This window comes from Equus asinus, chromosome 3 (genome assembly GCF_041296235.1).
Source record: "Equus asinus isolate D_3611 breed Donkey chromosome 3, EquAss-T2T_v2, whole genome shotgun sequence".
Taxonomy (NCBI): Eukaryota; Metazoa; Chordata; class Mammalia; order Perissodactyla; family Equidae; genus Equus; species Equus asinus.
This window is the reverse complement of record NC_091792.1, coordinates 156,474,906-156,493,781: the sequence shown is the minus strand read 5'-3', so window position 1 is coordinate 156,493,781 and position 18,876 is coordinate 156,474,906. Positions and strand designations below refer to the sequence as shown.

General features: G+C 53.7%; 1 protein-coding gene across 4 annotated transcripts in view; it reads left to right on the top strand.

Moving 5' to 3' along the window:
• Window positions 1–18,876, top strand: part of JAKMIP1 (janus kinase and microtubule interacting protein 1) — a 149,337-nt gene that overhangs the window by 113,050 nt on the left and 17,411 nt on the right. For 3 of the 4 annotated variants that reach the window (XM_070506262.1, XM_070506261.1, XM_070506263.1), the window contains 5 exons: window positions 3–131; window positions 1,335–1,463; window positions 2,916–2,999; window positions 6,098–6,160; window positions 8,061–8,444. In XM_070506262.1, coding sequence (XP_070362363.1) covers window positions 3–131; window positions 1,335–1,463; window positions 2,916–2,999; window positions 6,098–6,160; window positions 8,061–8,234 — 579 coding nt within the window. In that variant the 3' untranslated portion in view covers window positions 8,235–8,444. Of the gene's footprint in view, window positions 1–2; window positions 132–1,334; window positions 1,464–2,915; window positions 3,000–6,097; window positions 6,161–8,060; window positions 8,445–10,797; window positions 10,900–11,613; window positions 11,668–12,213; window positions 12,280–18,115; window positions 18,185–18,876 lie in introns of those variants that run through there. The other variant, XM_070506264.1, reaches the window with a different exon arrangement.

Genomic DNA, 18,876 nt, shown 5'->3' with positions numbered 1-18,876 from the left:
AGAAGCATGTTGTGGAGACATTTTTTGGATTTGACGAGGAGTCTGTGGATTCGGAAACATTGTCAGAGACGTCTTGCAACACAGACAGGACGGACAGGGCCCCAGTCACGCCTGAGGAAGACTTGGATGACGTAAGCGAACCTCACCCCAGAGATGCCTGTGGTGGCTCTTCCGGCCTCTGGCAGTGGAAGGTGCTGCTCCCCCACTTAAAAGATTTAACCCCAGACGAGCTGTGTCCTCACAGCCCATAGTGTCAAGGGAAGGTGGACCCCACTTTCATGGGTGCCGTGAGTGGCAGTGGGGGTGCTGCCAGCATGTTGGGCCCCTTTCCTTGCACCAGTGCTGATATCACAGAGGAAGTCTCTGGTCGCCTTGGTGTTCCTTACCCTTTGCCATTAAAATTGCTGCGTGGTGGTCTGTCCCTTGTCCCCCTACATACACACACACACACACTCACACACACACCATGTCACGGAAACAGCTTTTTCATTGTAAAGCTGACACGTCATGTAGCAGAGGATCCACACAGCTCTGAAAAGTGTAACAAGGAAAGTAAAAGCCACCTGGAGCCCTCTCACACGGGGCCACCACCCCGCGCTTCCCTGACCGTCTGCACACGTCCAGGTTCGTGCCACGACTCTGGGTGAGCTGGATTCCCAAAGGTGAAGGCGCGGCTTAGTTGTCTCCCACCCGCCCCTCCCCAGCTGAATTCTCCCAGGAAATCTGAGTAAATTGCGATCATCCAGACATACGCTTTTTGATTTGCTTTATTCACCAACAGTCTGGAACAGGCACCTTTCAGCCCCAAAGCACCATGTCCCAGGTGCCCTCTCCTGAGCACGCAGGACTTTTTCACATAGACACGCATGGCCCATCTCTCTGAGGATGGGCCTGATATTGTTCCGGGTTCTCACGCCTGTGAGCAGTGCGCTGTGCTCGTCCAGTGTTTGCATCCTCGCACGCTTAGGTGGTTATCTCCTCAGGAGGAGTTCCCAGAGCGAGAAGTGCTATGGGAGGGGGCACCTTTACAAGGTGACCATCCACCTGTGGCGGCATGGGCTCAGGGCGCCCTCACCCTTTCTCCCTTGCACGTGACTCAGGCGACCCCTGGAGGGTTCCTCAAACTCCTGGGAAGGGCGCTGACAACAGAGACAGCGTCCTGTCCAGCAGCCCTTCCCTCCAGTGTCCCAGTTACTTCCTGGCAGTGCCCAGTTCATTAAGTAATTGTTGGCATAGTTGTGTGGTCTGGATGTTGCTTTTGTCTGAGGGGACCCTGGCACTCGAGCCACAACAAGTCACGTGCTTCATTATGTTTCCTTCTCCGTGATGCTAAGACCACAACCAGAGAAGAGGCCGACCTGCGGTTCTGCCAGCTGACCAGGGAGTACCAGGCCCTGCAGCGAGCCTATGCCCTGCTGCAGGAGCAGGTCGGGGGCACGCTGGATGCTGAGAGGGAGGCCCGGGTGAGTGCAGTGGGCCTGGGGGGCTGGCCAGGGGCTGGGCGGGAGGCCTTCCAGGAACATGATTCTGGCACATCATCCCCCCTTGACACTTCGAGGGGACTCTGAGAGGTGATGGGGATCGCATCTGTGTAGTGGCGATGTTCTAGCACTTAGCAGACCTGATGGAAACTATCCATCCTGAGTGTGATGGCAGAAGTTGCCAGATAGAATGATGCTACTGTCTGACAGCATGCGTGCCTTCCCTTTGCAAGAGTGGTTTCAGAATCTAAGGCTCAGTGATGAGGTCGCAGACTCAGAGGCCTTGCAGACTTTACCTTCCTCTCCCTCTAGGCTGAGAATCCCCCAGGAACATCCCAGAGGAACCCTTGCAGGGACTGTCAGAGTGCTCCCAGCCCAGAAGGCTCTCTGGTCCCTGCTGGCCACCCAGGTCTGGGCCGTGACAGCCCTCATGCTGGGCTGAGGCTCTGCCTTCCAGTAACTTCCACTCACTGGCCGTTACCCAGCCTTTGGGAGTCACATAGACCAGGGACTGCTTGCTCTTCTTTCTGAAAGCGAGGGGGACCCCACAGAGCTCACCCACCCATGCCAGCCTTACCCCCATGCGTCCCTCGTTTCATTCCCACAACAGCCCCATGGGGTAGGGTGTGGCGAATGAGGCTGGCAGGGAGGGAAGCTTCTGTGCTACAATAAGGAGTTCAGCCTGTAACCTATAGGTTAGAGGAGATAAACTGCTGGGCTTGGTTTGAGCTGAATCATGTGGTTTTTATTAAAAATTTCATGTAGTTGCCAACATTTAAAAGTCAAGAGATTTCACATAGAAATCCAGATTATTGGTTTCTCTGAAAAGCTCCAAACATCTAGCAACACCAGACTTCCTGTTCTACTTGGTAGCATTTGGCTGCAGCTGGGTGGCAGTTCCCCTGAGATGAGACATGTGCCTCGAGCGTGCTACAGTTCCCACTGCTCTCTATTACCCCATGCTCAGTCGGCTTTCCTTGTTTATATTACCTACCTGGTCCTTGAGGCATTCTGGTTTTCAGCCCTTGTTGTAGGTGATAAAGGGCCCAGAAAGTGGGCTAAGCAAGTATGAAAATGCTTGGTAGTGTTGGGGATCGCAACCATTGAACTTGGTCAGAAAGCCGAGATCGGGACCCTGATGTGTCTGGCTTCTGGCTCACTCACCCCCTTGAAGCAGCTGGCTCGTTCTCTGGGCTTCCATGTCCTTGTCTGTAAAATCGGGGAGGTTAGAACTGAAAACCTCTCAAGGCCTTCAGTTCTTAAAGATTGTACATCTGTAAGTGACAGAACCTACGTGCAGCCAGGTTGGCCAAGTTTGAACACGTGCTCCTCAGAAGGGGCCCGTTTCTAAGGTAGGGGTTGCAACATGATCCCTTCCACTTCTCTGTCCCCATTTGAGGTGACGTGCTCACTTTCTCATCTTTTTTGTTCCAGACTCGGGAACAGCTACAAGCTGATCTGCTGAGGTGTCAGGCCAAAATTGAAGATTTGGAGAAGTTACTGGTTGAGAAGGGACAGGTGAGCAGGAATGACCACGTGCTCTGTGATTCTTTGCATGTCTGTCCCCTTGGTGGTGTCCCTGGAACCTTGGTGCCGCGGGGGATGTTCTGTGGAATCTGGATCCCTTCCTCCAGAGACATGAGAGAGAAAAACACTAGCAGAGCCCCACGGGAACATCCTGGCTGATGTGTCTGTTTGCAGAGTTTTATCAAAGCAAGACGTGTTATGAAATTCTAACTTGGCTTTTTCTTTGTTTATTTGCCAAATGTGCAAAAATAGGAGATGATTCCAAAAGCAAAGTGGTGACCAAAATATTTTTTGACTTGACTCTGAAGAAAAGCTGCCATCGCTTATCACGATTTAAAGGTGAAAATGAACTGGCACCTGCAGCTAGTTCCGAATTATTACACAGGCCATGCCTCAGGATCCTGCTGTGACCGTGTCACTGTCCTTCTGTGACCATGTCACAGGAAGATCCGGGCCCTTGAGCTTCTCAAATTAGAGTCACCTCCGCGTGCACATTCTCTGAATTTGACTAGGCCTGGTTGGCAGCAGGACACAGTAGAGAGGCAAAGCCCGGGCCCAGGCCCGTCCCCTGGGGTGGGGAGACCTTGGAGGGGGCTCTGGGTGGAGGTCCAGCCTCTCGGAGGGTAATGTCTGAAGGCAGCTCCAACCCTGGGGTCAGTCCAGGCTGGCCGTGTTCTCCCTGTCAGAGTGCTCTCTGTGGTGGGAGATAACCAGGACTTCTCAGTGGCTTGCCACAGTGACAGTGTGGGTTTATTTCCAGCTCAATGTGCTACCTGTCTGATCTGTAGGCAGAGGTCATTGCTCCGTGCAGTGACTCAGGGATCCAGTGCTGGAGGCACCGCCATATTGTCACTGCCCTGTCCACAACACGTCCCCCTCGGCAGCATCCAGGAGAAGCCGCTGGCTGCCTCTGCACATTTTCTTGGCCGCAACGGTCACATGGTCCCTTCTAACTGTGAGGGTGCTGAGGAGTGTGGGCAGTGGAGTGTCCGTGGCTCCCCTGCCCAGCAGACAGGCAGGCAGTGGGCACTGAGGAGGCCTGGCAAGGGCTGCCAGAGGTCATAGGCCGGACACGGACTGGGGGAGGCGGGTGTTAAGGGAAGGAATTGTAAGAGGTTCCAGGTGGGCTAACAAGGGGACTCAGGAAGGGCTACAGAGGGGGTGGCTTAGAACTAACTCTGGCTAGTGTCCCGTTAGTGGGACGAGGGCTCAGGTCGTGACTGAGATTCAAATTATGGAAGACCGCCAGTACCCAGGACTCAAGCAGGCATGCAAAGCAGGGCACTGCAGCAGCGTTTGTACAGGGACCGAATAGGGGACAGGCGAGTGGCCAGCCCTCAGGAGCTGCGTGTGTAACCATGGTCCTGAGTTCTCCACAGAGTCAGGAGAGTGGTGACGAGCACATTCTGGAACCAGCCTACCTGGGTTCAAGTGCTGCCCTGCCGCGGACTTTTTGCACAACCTTGGGCAAGTTACGTAATCTCTTTGTGCCTCGGTTTCCTCATCTTTATAAAATGGGGCTAATAATAGGACTTACCACAGTGGGGAGAGGGCTTAGGGAGACTCAGCAGTAGCCAGGGCAGAGCCCAGGTGAGAGAGGGCTGTTTTCAAACTCCGGTCCTAACTTGCCACTGCCCTCAGCTTCCCATTCCAGGCCAGACTCCCCTGTTTCCTGACCGCGGTCTAAGACAAAGGAACCTCCTGCCCGCGGTGCTGGCCTCAGTGCTAAATGGAGGGCCCAGTTTGGGGCAAAACAAACGGCCATTCCTTCAGTGAACGCTTACCAGAGCCCTAACCCTAACCCTAACCCTAACCCTAACCTGCACAAGGCTCTGACCTGTTATGGGGGTATATCAGGTCGCCATCACTGCATCACACACTACACCAAAACTTAGTTGGTTAAAACAAGCATTCTTATTTGCTTACCATCCTGTGGGTCAGCAGTTTGGCTGGGCTCAGCTGGGCGGTCCTTCTGCTGGTCTCACTCACAGTTGTTCTCACTGCATTTTTGGTAGAATGACAGGGCTGGGTGGCCCAAGGTGGCCTCGCTGTCCTGTCTGGGCACTGGGCCAGCTGTTGGCCAGATCCCTCCTCAAGGTGTGTCATCCTCGTGGAGGCTAACCTAGCTTCCTTCCTGGTGGTCCAGGGGCAGGAAGAAAGGGCAGCTGCAGTGCACACGTACATTCCACACTCTGCTCGCGTCGCTTGTGCTCATATCGCCGGAGCCGGAGCATGCCACAGCCAGGCCTCGCATCAGGGTTAGAGAAATAGACCCCGTCTCTCTTGGGAGGAGAATGCAAAGTGACGTTGCAAAGTGCACGGAGATGGGAGGGAAGGTTGTGAACAGTCTTCCACAGATAAAAAGATGGATGGAGCATGGCTCTGTCCTCCCGGGGACTCACATCCTCGTGTGCCTGCACACGCGTCAACCTGTGACGACACAGGGCGACCGCTGTTAGGTGGAGGGAGGCCCAGGAGGCACCGGAACTGAGAAAAGGGAGGAAGGGAGTTCTTTCATTTGTCGATTCACCCGTCCTCCGGTATTTATGGGCCCCGGCTGTGTGCCAGGCACCAGCTAGGCGCTGGGGATGCCCCGGGAGCAGATAGACTTAGTGCCACGTGCTCATGGAACTTACCTGGATAGGACCTGGCCAGACAAACGTGGGTAGGGCGTCACCACAGAGGGACTAGAATGGAGCAAAGTAGTGACTGTGACGATGCAGGTCGGTGGGCTGGGCAAACCTTCAGGTGTGGCCTGGATGCCAGCCCACGGGCTGCAGGGAACAGGCCAGGAGAGGGCCTGCCTGGGCCAACTTGGCCGCACTGCCGCTGTCCTTCTGTCAGTGACACTGAGTGCACTCCCTGTGCTCCCAGGATACTTGAACAGGGGAGGAGGGACACGCCACAAACCTGCTGTTTCTCTGTTTTGGGTTTAAAGGTTCATAGGGACAATGAAGTCATTCTAGCTGCTGTCCTTTTCTCTGACCTTTTCATGGAAAGCTTCAGACTAAGTGACCTTTCTCACTGACATGTTGTTTAACTGTCTCTTTGCTTCAATGAGTGTGAACATATTTAGTGCTTCTCCCTAGGATTCCAAGTGGGTGGAGGAGAAGCAGCTGCTCATCAGAACAAACCAAGACTTGCTGGAAAAGGTACGTGGCCATGGACACCCAGACCCCACCTCAGGGAATCCCAGAACCTGGGGTCTGCAGGGACCTCAGAGGCCCGCTCTGACCACCAGAGTCTCACCCAGCCTCTCCTCGCAGCCCCTGTGGGTTGACTCTCAGAGGAGAGACATCTTCCTCAAGTTGAGTTCAAGCCCACTTCCTGGGGGCTCCCAGCCGCTGGCCCTGGTTCTGTCCTCTGGGGTGGGGTCCGCAGAGCTGCTTTACACCATGCTGCAGACATGGAAAGGGCCACCTGTCCTCCCGGGGCACCTGCACACATGGTGAGGCCCACCTGTCCCCCAGGGGTGCCTGCGGATATGGTAAGGGGCACCTGTAAAGGGCTGCCTGTCCTCCTGACGCAGGCTTCTCAGCCGCCTCTGCCATTGCTTTGGGCTTCCAAGTCCCTCCCCCTCCCGTGTGGAGGGACCTAAGGTGCTGGTCAGTGGGCAGACCCTCTGGCCACTGTGGTCCACTTCATAGACAGGAGGCCATGGTGCTGGCTGAGTCAAGCCTGTCTTTCCCTCTCTGGTCGTGGAACTTTCCAGGCTCTCTCAAGGAGTTGGTTTGGGGAGTAGATCGAATGCTTTGGGACAAGATATTAGCTTTATTTTTTTTATCTGTGTACAATTCAGTGATTTTTTTTTTTAATGAATTTACTGAGTTGTGCGGCCAGCACCACAATGCAATTTTAGGACACTTTCAGCTTCCCATAAAGATCCCTCCTGCCCACTTGTGGTCACTCCCTGCCTCTCAGCCCTCCGCCCCTGACGACCACCATCTACTTTCTGTCCCTGTGGATTTGCTTTCTCTGGGCCTTCCGTCCTAGTGGAATCAGACCCAAGTTAGGCCTTAGCTTTGAAGCATCCTAGTATGTCAGAACTGAACGAGCCTGGCCTCACCCCTTAGGAGGGGCCTCAGCCCAGTCCCAGCTTTGTCACTGACCTGCTGTGAGGCTGTTCAGCACCCTGTGTTTCTCCACAGCATTTGGGGCACTGGGACAGGACCGGCCACTGCCCTGCGAGTCGGCCCTGTGTGTTGGGAGAGATTTTGTGTGCTTGGTCCTGCTGGCTAAATTCTGGGAGCCATGGAGAACACACTGTTTCCAACTGTCCCCTGGGGGCGGCCACCTCAGTGGAGAAGCCCTGTCTGGCCGTCCTCGTGTCGGGCAGGAGGAGACTGGTGACGGGAACTCACAGAGGCCCTCGTGCGCGTGCGTCGTCTCAGTTAGTCCTCGCTGCAGCCGGGAGGGAGGGGCTGCTGCTGCTTCCTCCGTGGACCGAAACGGAGGCACGGAGCCCCCGTGGGCTTCGGACCCAGGCAGTCCCCCTCTGCAGACTGACTTGTGCTTTCAGGAGGGCTGTGCACCCAGCCTTCCTGTAAGAGCCCTCTGGGAAAGTAGAGGACTGGGCACCTTCCTGCGGCTGTTTGTGGGGTGCTGTCCCTGGGGGCTCCCCCCGGGAGGGCCGGGCGGAATGTGGACAGAACATATACAACATGGACAGAACTCAGACGGCTTTGGGATCAGAAGCGCCCGTGTTGCATTCTTGCTTCCCCACGTTTGACCTGAGGGAAGAGACTTAGTAGCCCCCTGCCTCAGTTTCCCCATCATTCATTTATTCCACAAATGTATGAGGAGCCCCTGCGGGGCCAGGCGCAGGGCTGCAGGGAGGAACCAGGCACGGCCTCCGCTGTGCCACCCTGCTCCTCGGCAGAAAGGGCCTGTGGTGCCCGCCTCGCACACTGCCGCAAGTCCTCCCCTTCCCCGGCGGCGGGGCCCGTTTCCTCAGGCCACACTGAGGTGCTCCGTCGTCTGGGGACGCATCTCTCCACTCCTGGTAAGAGACAGTGGTCCCCCCTCCACTAACCCACAGTGTTTCCGCTCTAGATTTACAGGCTGGAAATGGAAGAGAACCAGCTGAAGAACGACATGCAAGACGCAAAGGATCAGAACGAGCTGTTAGAATTCAGAGTGCTAGAACTCGAAGTAAGAGACTCTATCTGTTGTAAACTCTCAAACGGAGCAGACATTCTCTTTGAGCCCAAACTGAAATTCATGTGACGCTCCCAGATGTTTCCAAGCATGTGTAAAGGGACGTGTGGTAGTAGTTTTCTTTTTTTTTTTTTTAATCTGTATGTTCAGAATAATTTCACTGCCTTAATATGTTCTGGAGAGAATGCTCACGGAAGTCCTTGGACATGTACCAGAGCTAATATATTTATTGCCTACGGCTTGTTTTGCACTTAATAAAATAATTTGTTTTTGCAATATTTTGCCTTTTTTATTTGTGTTTCATTTCCATAACTACTTCTTTCCTGCATGCATAGTCACCTGGTATGCATTCTGCAAACCCAGACAGAAGCACTGTTGCGATTAATAACACACCTTTTTAAGTGACCTTGCATGTAGTGAATCTCACTCTTGGAAAGAGCAGGGTCTGCCCTGGCCCGCAGCTGACTGTCATGTGTTTACTGCTAGTTTGGCCCATTTGCCATTTGCCGAGGTAAACACGAGGTGAGTAACCAGGGGGAAAGCAGGTGTTTGCAGGGGCGGGTCAGAAAACTAGTTACGTTGCTCCAGCTCTCTTGTCCAGTGCAGGCGGACCTTGGCGTCACAGCGGTATTGGACTGAAAAAAATGATTATTTGTAACTCAAACTGCAATGCAGAACTACCGTTTAGCGTGGAGGGAGATTGACTGTTGCTCATGGATAGAAGTCGTGTTCCGACCCTTCAGTAACTTCCCCGATACGCGGAGTTGGTTCCAGTGTAAGAATATCGATGGTTTTATTGCTTCCAAATGAAATCTTGCCTCGGGTGTGTTACTGCACTGCTTGGCTACCATGTTGTTCATAATCCTTTTTGTTGGTTTCCGTTTAAAAATCATCGACATTTTAAACCTCGCCCGAGTTTGTGACTCATTTCTCTATGCTCCTATGGCAACGGCTCTGCTCCCTCAGCTGGACCATGTGCGTGAACGGGCCCCCTAAGCGCCCTCGCAGTGTTGGTGTGTCTCTGATCTCGTTTTCTCCTCCCGGCTCCAGTTAAAGTTGTTGGCACTCGAGCTTGCCGTCTTGTGTCTTGTCGTGTTGGCATGGACATGGCCTGAGTGTCTCGGAACCAGGCGTCCTCAGCTCTGGCTTGAGAGTGAACTGATGTTTCACTCAGGCGGCAGACGGCGGAAGTTATGCAAGGTGGTGGTGAATGCTTCTGCTGCTGTTAGAAAACCTGCTCAGGTCCTTGTTAGGCATCCTTCTCATGAAAAGGCCACAGCATTGCTCAGTTTACTAGAATTTCCTTTAAGTGTCTCCACCATCCTTCAGAGTCATTAGAAACCAATTTTCTGACTTTTGTTCATGTAAAATGTGAGCTTTCTCTTGTTACCTCTTCTATGGAGGCTCCTCCATTTGAGCAAGCCTGGCAGGTAGCAGTATATCCGTGGACCCAAACCATAATGACTCTGTTCTTCTTGGCTAATGAGGAAAATAAGATTTTCTCTCTAAACTGTTTTAAACCCAGACTAGCCAGGTTGAGGCTTTGTGGAAATTAATTGAATTAACGGGTTCGCCCTTCCTCTCTCCTTTAGCCTTATCCAAGAGCATCTGCTTAAGACCTGCCATGTAAACTCGTGCTCGTCCTGGTTACATTTCGTAGTTGAGTGACTGAGGAAGCCCGTCGATGCTGTAGCTGGCTTCTGCAGGGGTAATCCAAAGCATGCTCACCTCCCTCACTGTAATTTTCAGAAAACAAAAGCAGTTCGATTCAAAGGTCTGATTTGAGAAGGTCTTGTCTGCTGGCTTTCCCGTCGTGTTAACCTGTCCGTTGCTCAAGCTTTAAAGGCAAATCTATGTAGGAAACACAATTGAGACGAGAATACTGTTCTCTCCTCTACTTTATCCTTGTAAGTAATTGCGCTTCTCTCGTCCTGGTTACTTTATGTATGATTAATGAGTACGTCTTCTGAGAAAAAATGCTTGCTTTTCCCTCCCTGGTAATTGAGATTTGACTATCAACTTAAGGCAGGGGTAGGATGATCATTGGTGTTGTTTGTGTGCTTCAAAAAAAATATCATGGATGAAGTCAGCAGATGATACTGAAAAAATATGAAGCCAGAGTTTGGGTTCTTGCCCTGCTGCTTGCTAGCTTGGGGCCTCAGCCTTGCCGAGCCTCCACCTCTGTCTACACAGTGAGAGCGTTAATGCCTGCCTGTGGGGTCACGTGAGGATTACATGAGATGAGGATGTGCCGCAGGGCACAGGGTAGTGCCTGTAGTTGGTGGCTTTGCTGTCTGTCAATCTCTCCTGCCCTGGTTCTCATGGAGTATTCAATGATGGTGTGTGACTTCCCAGGCCTCGACCTCGCAGCGGGTCATCTCCTGGTGCTCTGTTAACCGTTTGTTCTTAGCTGGGTAGGTTCAGAAGTACCGAGTGTCGGAAGGAGCTGCGCTGCGGGGCAGGGGTATGAGCCCACGTGCTGCTCTGCCACAAGGAGGCCGCATTCTGAATGCATTTTCTGCTAATGCCTTTGCCCACTGGAATCCGGTGGTTTGTGCTGAGTAACGTGGGAAGATGGCAAGTGGTAAATAATCCAATAAAGTTCTGTTTTTAAAGCGAATCTTTTCCCCAGGAGAGAGAGCGGAGGTCGCCAGCATTTAACCTCCAAATCACCACCTTCCCCGAGAACAACAGCAGCGCTCTCCAGCTGTTCTGTCACCAGGAAGGAGTGAAGGTAGCGTGCTTGGGGGGCCTGCGCTGAGCCGGCGGCTGGGGCCCACTCCAACGCCAGGCCCAGCTGTGAAGGGGGACCGTGTCCTTGAGCCACAAGAGAACTGGTTTTCACGTGATGCCCCATGCCCCCCACCAGATTTTGAAAGTCATAGCTCATTTTTTGAGGGTCACCAAATGTCACTGTATTTGTACTCAGGCTAAAGAGCAGACTTGACATGGAGCCTTGAGTGCAAACCCCAGGTTGACCGCTTCTCGGCTCTGGTGGTAACCTCTCTGAGCCTTGGACTCTTGTCTATGAGGTCTGAGTGGCAATTCCTACCCCGGGAAGTGGGTGTGACAATTAAACTGACACGTGCCTAGCCCAGTGCCCGACACACACAGTAAGTGTTTGGGGGACGTAGCTGTGGTGGTTCTAACCGCTGAGTGTTAGCCGTGTGCCAGGAGCCCTAGCCCTGTGGGCTCAGATGGTCCTTCTGACCCACACGATTCCATGGGCCTTTCTAGAAAGCAGTGTTGTGCTGGCGTAAAACCCCGCCAGTAGGCAGCAGTTGTGGCCTTCTGTCCCTCGCACCCCGAAGCAGCTGCTGGGCCTGCCGTGTGTACTGAGAGAGAAGAAGGGGTGTGCAGCTGTACCAAGGCGTGGAGGCTGTGGCCCTCGAGATGGTGTGGATGTCTTTGCAGCTCACACAAAATGAACGTTGGAAATCTTTTCCAGGATGTGAATATTTCTGAACTTATGAAGAAATTAGATATCCTTGGCGATAACGGGGTAACTATGAGCGATCGGTTTCTGGTTTCGTGTTCTTGTTTTGGTTCGGGTGTATTGTGTGGCTTTTGTTTCGTTTTGTTTTAATTTTCTCCTAATTTAAGAGACCTGATAAGTACAATGTAAGGCTTTTGTATGGCCGTGCTCCTGTGCGGGTGGGTGGGTTGGCCTTTGTCAGAGGTGGGGTTCTAGGTCATCCCGACAGCCTGAGTGATGAGGGGGAAAAGCATAAAAATGAATACCCGGAAAGACAGTGGAATCCTTCAAGATTTCTGAAATCAGAAAGTTATATTTTTGTCTTCCTAAAAGATTGGCTTGAACGAGGCCCTATTTCTAAAGGGCTTGGTACCCCTACGTGAGACCGTCTGAATCGGAGGGCCAGTCCTGAGATACGTCCCATCTGCCTTTAGATGCTGGCCCCGTTAGAGAGCAGGGGCTGGTCCTGGGGAGGCTGCGCAGAGAAGGGCCATCAGAGTCGTTTAGCACTGACTGTCTGCACGTGGATGTGGGATCCAGTGAAAAACGCCCTTGCCCATTTTTGTGTTTTAGAATTTGAGAAATGAAGAACAGGTTGCAATAATCCAAGCCGGAACTGTACTTGCCCTGTGTGAAAAGGTAGTGCCCGGCGGCATTTCTGTCCACACGCCTGTCCGAGCTTCCTAGCACCATACAAGAAACTGTACATTGGCGTCACGCTCTGTGTTGGAAGCATGCATTTCAATCCGTCTGCGTCTGCATGTGCACGCGCATGCCCGTTCCTTTTCTGATTGAAAATCACTCACATTTACTGTAGAAAACGTAGAGACTGCAGGAGGAAATAAAACCCCCATCCAGGAAACCATCTGCCACGTTTGGGATATTTCCTTCCTGGTTTTTTTCCCATGCCCGTTTTTTAAACTTAGTTGAAATCATACTTGACTTCCAGTGTTCATCCTGCTTCAGAAGCTTCCCCGACGCGATTCAGCGGCCCCGCCTTATCCCACTGCACAGCTACGCCCTAAATTGCTTAATCTCTCCCCCGCTGCTACAGACCAAGGGCATCTCCACTTTTTATTTCTGTTTACCATCACGCAGCAGTGAACATCTTTACCCGTGGGTTTCTACCTACATTTTCAAACACTTCCACAGGATAGATCGTAGAAGTGGAATCACTGGGCCGTGTGGTAAGGCAGTTTTTAAGAGCTTTGATATTGTCAAAATGGTTTCCAGAAAAGTGGTACCAATTCTCCTTCTACCTGAGGATCACCACAGGGCTGGTTTCTTGTTCCACGTGGCATGTCACTGCGAAGAACTCTGCCGACTTGATAGGCCAAAATTATAGGACGTCGTGGTTTTGCTTTTCATTTATGTGAGTCTAGTGGCACTGAGTTTTTATTGTATATTATTTATTTTCTTCTTCCTTGTGAATTGTAATGACACTTCCTTTGACAATTTTCCATTGGGTTTGTTTGCTATTTGTTCGTTCATACATTAATTCAATCATACATTCATTCATTCACTATGTATTTGCCATAATTATGGTTTTCCTTACTGACTTCTCTGCATGCTTTACATATTACAGATAATAACTTTTTGCCATACTTATTAAAAACACATTCCTGGTTTACCTTTTACATTAGTTTAGAACATTTTAGGTGTACACAACTTTTTATGTAGTCCCATCTATAGATCTTTTCGTTTCAAAGCACATGAGTTAAACTTTAAAATACTATTTCTGTAATGATGAGGTCTTAATGATCTTAATCAGGATTCCCTCCAGAATCTGGGAGGACATTTAAAATATAAGTAGTTTCTTCTCTGGGTACCTGTCCACCCCTCCTTCCAGTCATGTAAATGGCACTAAATGTTGGTGACAGACTATGACAAAGCCTTGCTCAAGGTCACACAGGTGCTAAGTGGTGACTCCCAAGTCACGTCACCTGGCTGAGCTGCGTCCTCAGGTGACCAAGGGGATGATGATGACCCACACCTGGCGGGCTGGTGGGCCCATCAGACGCAGGTAACTGTCCGCTGTTAGGCGCATGGTGTGCATTCGGTAGACATCCCTCTCACCAGCAAAGCCAAATGTGGTTGTCCTGCCTCCTGTAACAGTGCTCTGGGGAGCGTCATGTAAAGAGCCGAGTGAAGACTCGTGACTCCGTTTATTCAACATTCACTAAGAATGAGCCTCCGGGTGCGGAGCACCCAGCACGCCCGGGAGGACGTGGAGGTGTCAGAGCCACAGTTCCCTCCCCGCCCTCGGAGCGGCCCCTATATGAGGCTCACTGCTGGACCTCCGCTCGCCAACTGCGGTCGGTCGGTGGGTCTGTGCATCTCCCAGAGCCACGAAATGGAGAGTGGTATGCCTTGCAGGGTCAGTGTTGAGCCTCCAGGACAGGGCGTGTTTAAGTGGAAGCCTGGGGCAAAGCTTGGTTCCTCAAAGTCTTTGATCAGTGCTTGCAGATGGTGAGCAAAGAGCAGGAACCGCCAGTGACCTGGGGTGGCGGGTGGGGGTGGGGGTGGGGCAGCGGGCATGGGGGGTCTTCTCTCCAGCCCCCAGGGTCCCTGGAGGGCGGCACACTGTGGGAGGCCCCAGCCTTGCTGGGAACAGCCCTCCACGAGGCCACCTTCTCCCACTCGAGCCCTTTCTGAGACCCTCCTCCCGCTGCCCCGGTGGATGGTGGGCCTTCCAGACCCTCAGCCTTGGGCCCCGCCCTAGATCCTCCGGCTCCTCCTCCTCTAAGCAGCCCTCTGAGATGAGCATCTCCCTTGTACAGCGGAGGAGGTGGGGCTTGCCTGGCACGTGGCTCCTGTCTGCTTTGCCCCTGTCGCCCCCCACCCGCCTTCGCCAGCCCCTGCCAGCTGCTGCTGCCTGCCACTGACTACCAGAGCCCTGCTGGGCTGCTGGGCCTGGCGCCGTGCTGTGTGCCCTATGTGCCGAGAGCGACGCCGGCTGCCTGCCCTCCAGCTCCTCCTAAAGTCCCTCAGGGGTGGTGGGAGCTGGGGTGGTGCCCAATTCTGTGCCACGTGAGGGGGGCCCAGCTGGCGACTGGCTTAGTGTTTTCTCCTTGTCCCAGGAGGCACTAGCCCTGCCATGTGTCTGTGCATAAAGGTCAGACGTGATGCGTCTCTCCCCTCGGAGAGAGCATGGTGCTGAGTGCGCCCCAGGACGACATGGGTCAAGGGACGGCTCTGAGTCCTGATGGGGAGGCTGGGGTCACTGTCCGGTTTGCAGGCACTGATGGGTCTCCTGTGATGTGGGAGTTCAGTGCTGGAATGGGGAGAGTCCCGGGCAAACGGGGACGAGTTGTTCGTCCTGGAGACAACAAGCATGGAAGCCTTTGCAGCGGGGGTCCCAGGCCCCGCCTGTGACATCGGCAGTCAGCCCCCCTTGACGAGGCACAGCTCCTTTTAAAACTGCCTTCAGTACTGGTATCAGACCAGACTGAGGTCAACCACAATGTCCTGTCTAGAGGCACAGAGCCGCCTCGTAGCATGCAAGCAAAGTGCAGCTCTAATTAGGAATGGCACAGGATGGTCCTGGAAGGTCCTGCAGTACACGGCGTCTCGCCCTGGCTACAGCCGTCCTGCATCACCACCTGGGGACGCCCTGTTCTGACTGGAAGGTTCAAACAGCCGAACCGTGTCAGCCCCCCCGCCCCCCGTTAGCCAAGTCCAAGCTCAGGGACCACATCTTGCTCCCCACACACCGCACAGCCGGACAGAGGAGCTTGAACACAGGACATCGGAGGGTCTATGGGGGGTCGTGAGTCACACCGCTTCTCCCTCAGGTTCAAAACCGGTCAGAAAGATGGAAATTTTTAAAACCATTGTTCTCATTGGTAACAACAGGTTGGAGGATGCAGCCACAGTCGAGCTTTCTAAGCTTTGGCCTGGAGTCAGGGCCTGGGGACCTTCTTCTGAAGGGAGAGTTGGGTGTAGAGGAGAGAGACCCCCAGCTCTGGGGATCGCGGCCCTGCACGTGCGGGTGCAGAGAGCTGGCTGGGCATGGGTGCCCTGGCCACACTTCCCAGAGATGCTTCCTCCATCTCCCACCCTCTGTGGGTCGGCTCACCTCTCTCCTGAGGGTTGACGGGAAGGCAGGTGTCCTTGTCCCCACCCCCTCCCTCCTGGAGGAGGGCGCAGAGCCGTGAGCATTCAGGTTCTCACTCTGGGACTAAGACCCGGTAGGTACCTGGCGGGACTCTTGGTATGAAATTCGTGACCCCACACACCCAGGATGCTCATGGCCAGCATTTTCTGTCTTCAGTTTACTCCCAGTTTCTGAAAAGGATCTGTCAAGCTTTTTCCTTATTTGCATATCAAATCTTTTTTTTTGGCAATAAGGAGAAACTGGACACCATGTTTTACAAAACCTGTTCTGAAAGCAGCTTGTCCAAATGATTCAAAACTGGATTTTTTTCCCATTTTAATTGTATTCATTTTATAACTGCTGGCATTAGGGTATTAAAAATGAAATATTTTTATTCCCTCTCAAAAAGATGCTCACCAATTTCTAAGAAACCTCACATCCTCTCTTGGCAACGTCTAAAGAAATGCTCCGTTGAGCGCCTGTGTCTGCCGCCACCTCCGGGCCCCGTCTTGGGGGTCAAGCTAACTTTGACGTTAACGAGGAGCCTCTGTGACCATGGCTTTACCCAGTCTTGTTCCCTCTGTGGAGCCAGCACACACCCCACCAGACCTCCACACCCCTACATTCTTCTTTCTTCCGCAAATTGTTGTTAGGCCCCTGCTTTGTGCCAGGCCTGTGCTGGGCAAGGAAATTTAACAGAACCAGTCCAATGTGCTCTCCACCTTCAGGGGCTGGTGGGGGAGGGAAGCAGACAACAGCAAGCTGTCAGGTGAGTTCTATGACAGGCATTCACAAGATGGCACCTGGCCCCGTGGGCTCAGGAAGCAGGGCAGGCTTCCTGGAGGAGAACAGCGAAGTCAGGCCTGAAGTCTGAGTAGGTGTTAGCTCAGTAAAGGCCTGGGGCTGACGCTGGGGTTGGGAGAGGTGGTGATGTCCTAGGCAGAGACAGCAGCATGTGCAAAGGCCCTGAGAGGAAGGAAGGCCAGCCATTGTCAGGAGCAATGGTATAGCCTCGAGGCTTTTGAGCAGGAGCAGAGAGAACATGCTGGCTGGAGGGCAGAGAGGGATTTGGGAATGGAATGTAGTGGGTGGGTTTAAGAAACAGGGCAGCGGGGTGGGGGAACCAACACTTGGCAGGTGAAGGGAAAGGAGGAGCCAGGCTACTCCCGGCTTCCTGGTTTGGGTAGAATGGGGGCTCTTTCCCAGCAGAGGAGTGGCTGGTGAGCCCTTTTGGAGGTGCCTTGGGGCGCCAGAGGGGAGACGTACAAGGGGAGTGGGGGAACGGATCTGGGCTGGAGGGAGACGTTTCAGAGAGAGCCTGGGGGAGGGCAGAGCGAGTGGGGGAGCCCAAGGGCAGGGCTCTGAGGGCACCCAGAGTCCCAGGTGGTGGGCGAGGATGAGGAGCAGGTGGCAGTGAGGGGGTCTGGGGGTCAGGAAAGGGGCAGTGTATGGGCCAGTGGCAAGGGGTCCCACACAGGGAAGCCAGGTGCTGGCTTTAGCATACACATTCGCACGTGTCGTCAGACCCAAAGACCCCACCGCATCCCCCGCAGGCCGGTCCCCAGTGACATGGGCCTCGCCCCATCTCTAGGGGGGCTCCTCGTGAAGTCACGCCTGCGTACCTGCAACAGCTGCCCGCACGCTCTCAGCGCCCTCACGCCTGGCGCTCAGCCCGCGTGGGGCTCCCAGACCCTCAACCCCGCATGGCTGGACCGAGTTTGTGCCCACACTCCTCGGTGTGCCTGGCTACTCAGACACGCCCGGGTGGCTGCAGGGCTGCAATGCTGCGGGCTGGGTTTGAAATCCCCACTCCCCACCCGTGTGACCTTGGACAGTGACTTAGCTCGGTGTCTGTGTCTTCACCTGCGCAACGGGGTGATGCTGCCTACTCCATGGGGTGGTTGCAAGGGAGCTGGGGGAGGTCCCGGGGATGTGACCACAGGCACAGCGCACAGCAGAGTGGGCCTCAGTGACACACATGTGCCCAGCTGCAGAGCTCCCAGAGGCACACGCTCACAGCTGCACACACACACAGCCTTCCGTGCTCATGTCCACTGGGCACTGAATCAGCCTCCCGTGCACGCATACCAACCACGTCCAGTGCGTACAGGCTCGCCTGGGCACGCACACCCACATCCTGGCACACACTCATGTGTGTATATCCAAGACCAGATCGATCCCTAAGCAAACGTCTGTCAAAGCTGAAACCTCTGTACAGACGATGAAATCCCATTTTGAGGACCACCCTGGGAAGTGAGAGGGGACCTCTGGGGCCAGCAGCCTCATCTAGGAGGAGGTCCCCTGCACGCTTGGCTTTGGCAGAGGCCCCGACAGGCACTGGTTCTCACTTGCTGTGCCCCTGTCCCTGCTGTTTTCCAGTGGCTGAAGCAGATAGAGGGAACCGAGGCAGCCCTGACCCAGAAGATGCTGGACCTAGAGATGGAAAAGGTACAAACTCGAGCCCCTGGGAGGGAGGAGGGTTGACAGAGTTTAGAGAATTCACTCCCCAGGAAGGCTTTGCATGTGTTTTCATGTGAATTTACTTGCACACATTTCTAAATTTTGCTTTTGTCCTCGTGGCTATTTTGGGTAATCAGCATCCATTCACATACCCCTTCATTCACTCAGTTATTCTCTCAAGACATAGTTTCGGCGCCTCTGCTCTCCTAGGCACTGTGCTAGGATTAGAGGTTCAATAAGGGATGGGGGGGTCCCCGCCTTGAGGAGCTGGCTCACATGCCTGTGGGGACATGTGCTTGTGAACTGCCAGGCCCAGGGCAGCGTGAGGACGTGACATGGTGACGCTTGCCCCGTGGCTCTGGAGACACACAGACAGAGCTCCAGTTCACTTGTCCTCCTCACCGGCCATGAGAGTTTTGCAAAGATACATTGGACCTTAGTTTCCTCATTGATAAATGGGGGTTCCAGTCCCCGCCTCCCTGGGCTGTAGGGTTGAGAGATGCTGGAGACACAGCCTGTTTTTGCACAGTGCTTGGCACACACGGGCTCCATAAATGGTGGTGGCGCTTATTCACTAGGGGACTATGAGCTTTTAGGGGGACCCATTTTTCCCAGCATGGGGGATGTCAGAGAAGGCTTCCCAGAAGAGGTGGTTCTGGAGCCTTCAAAGACGAGTTCAA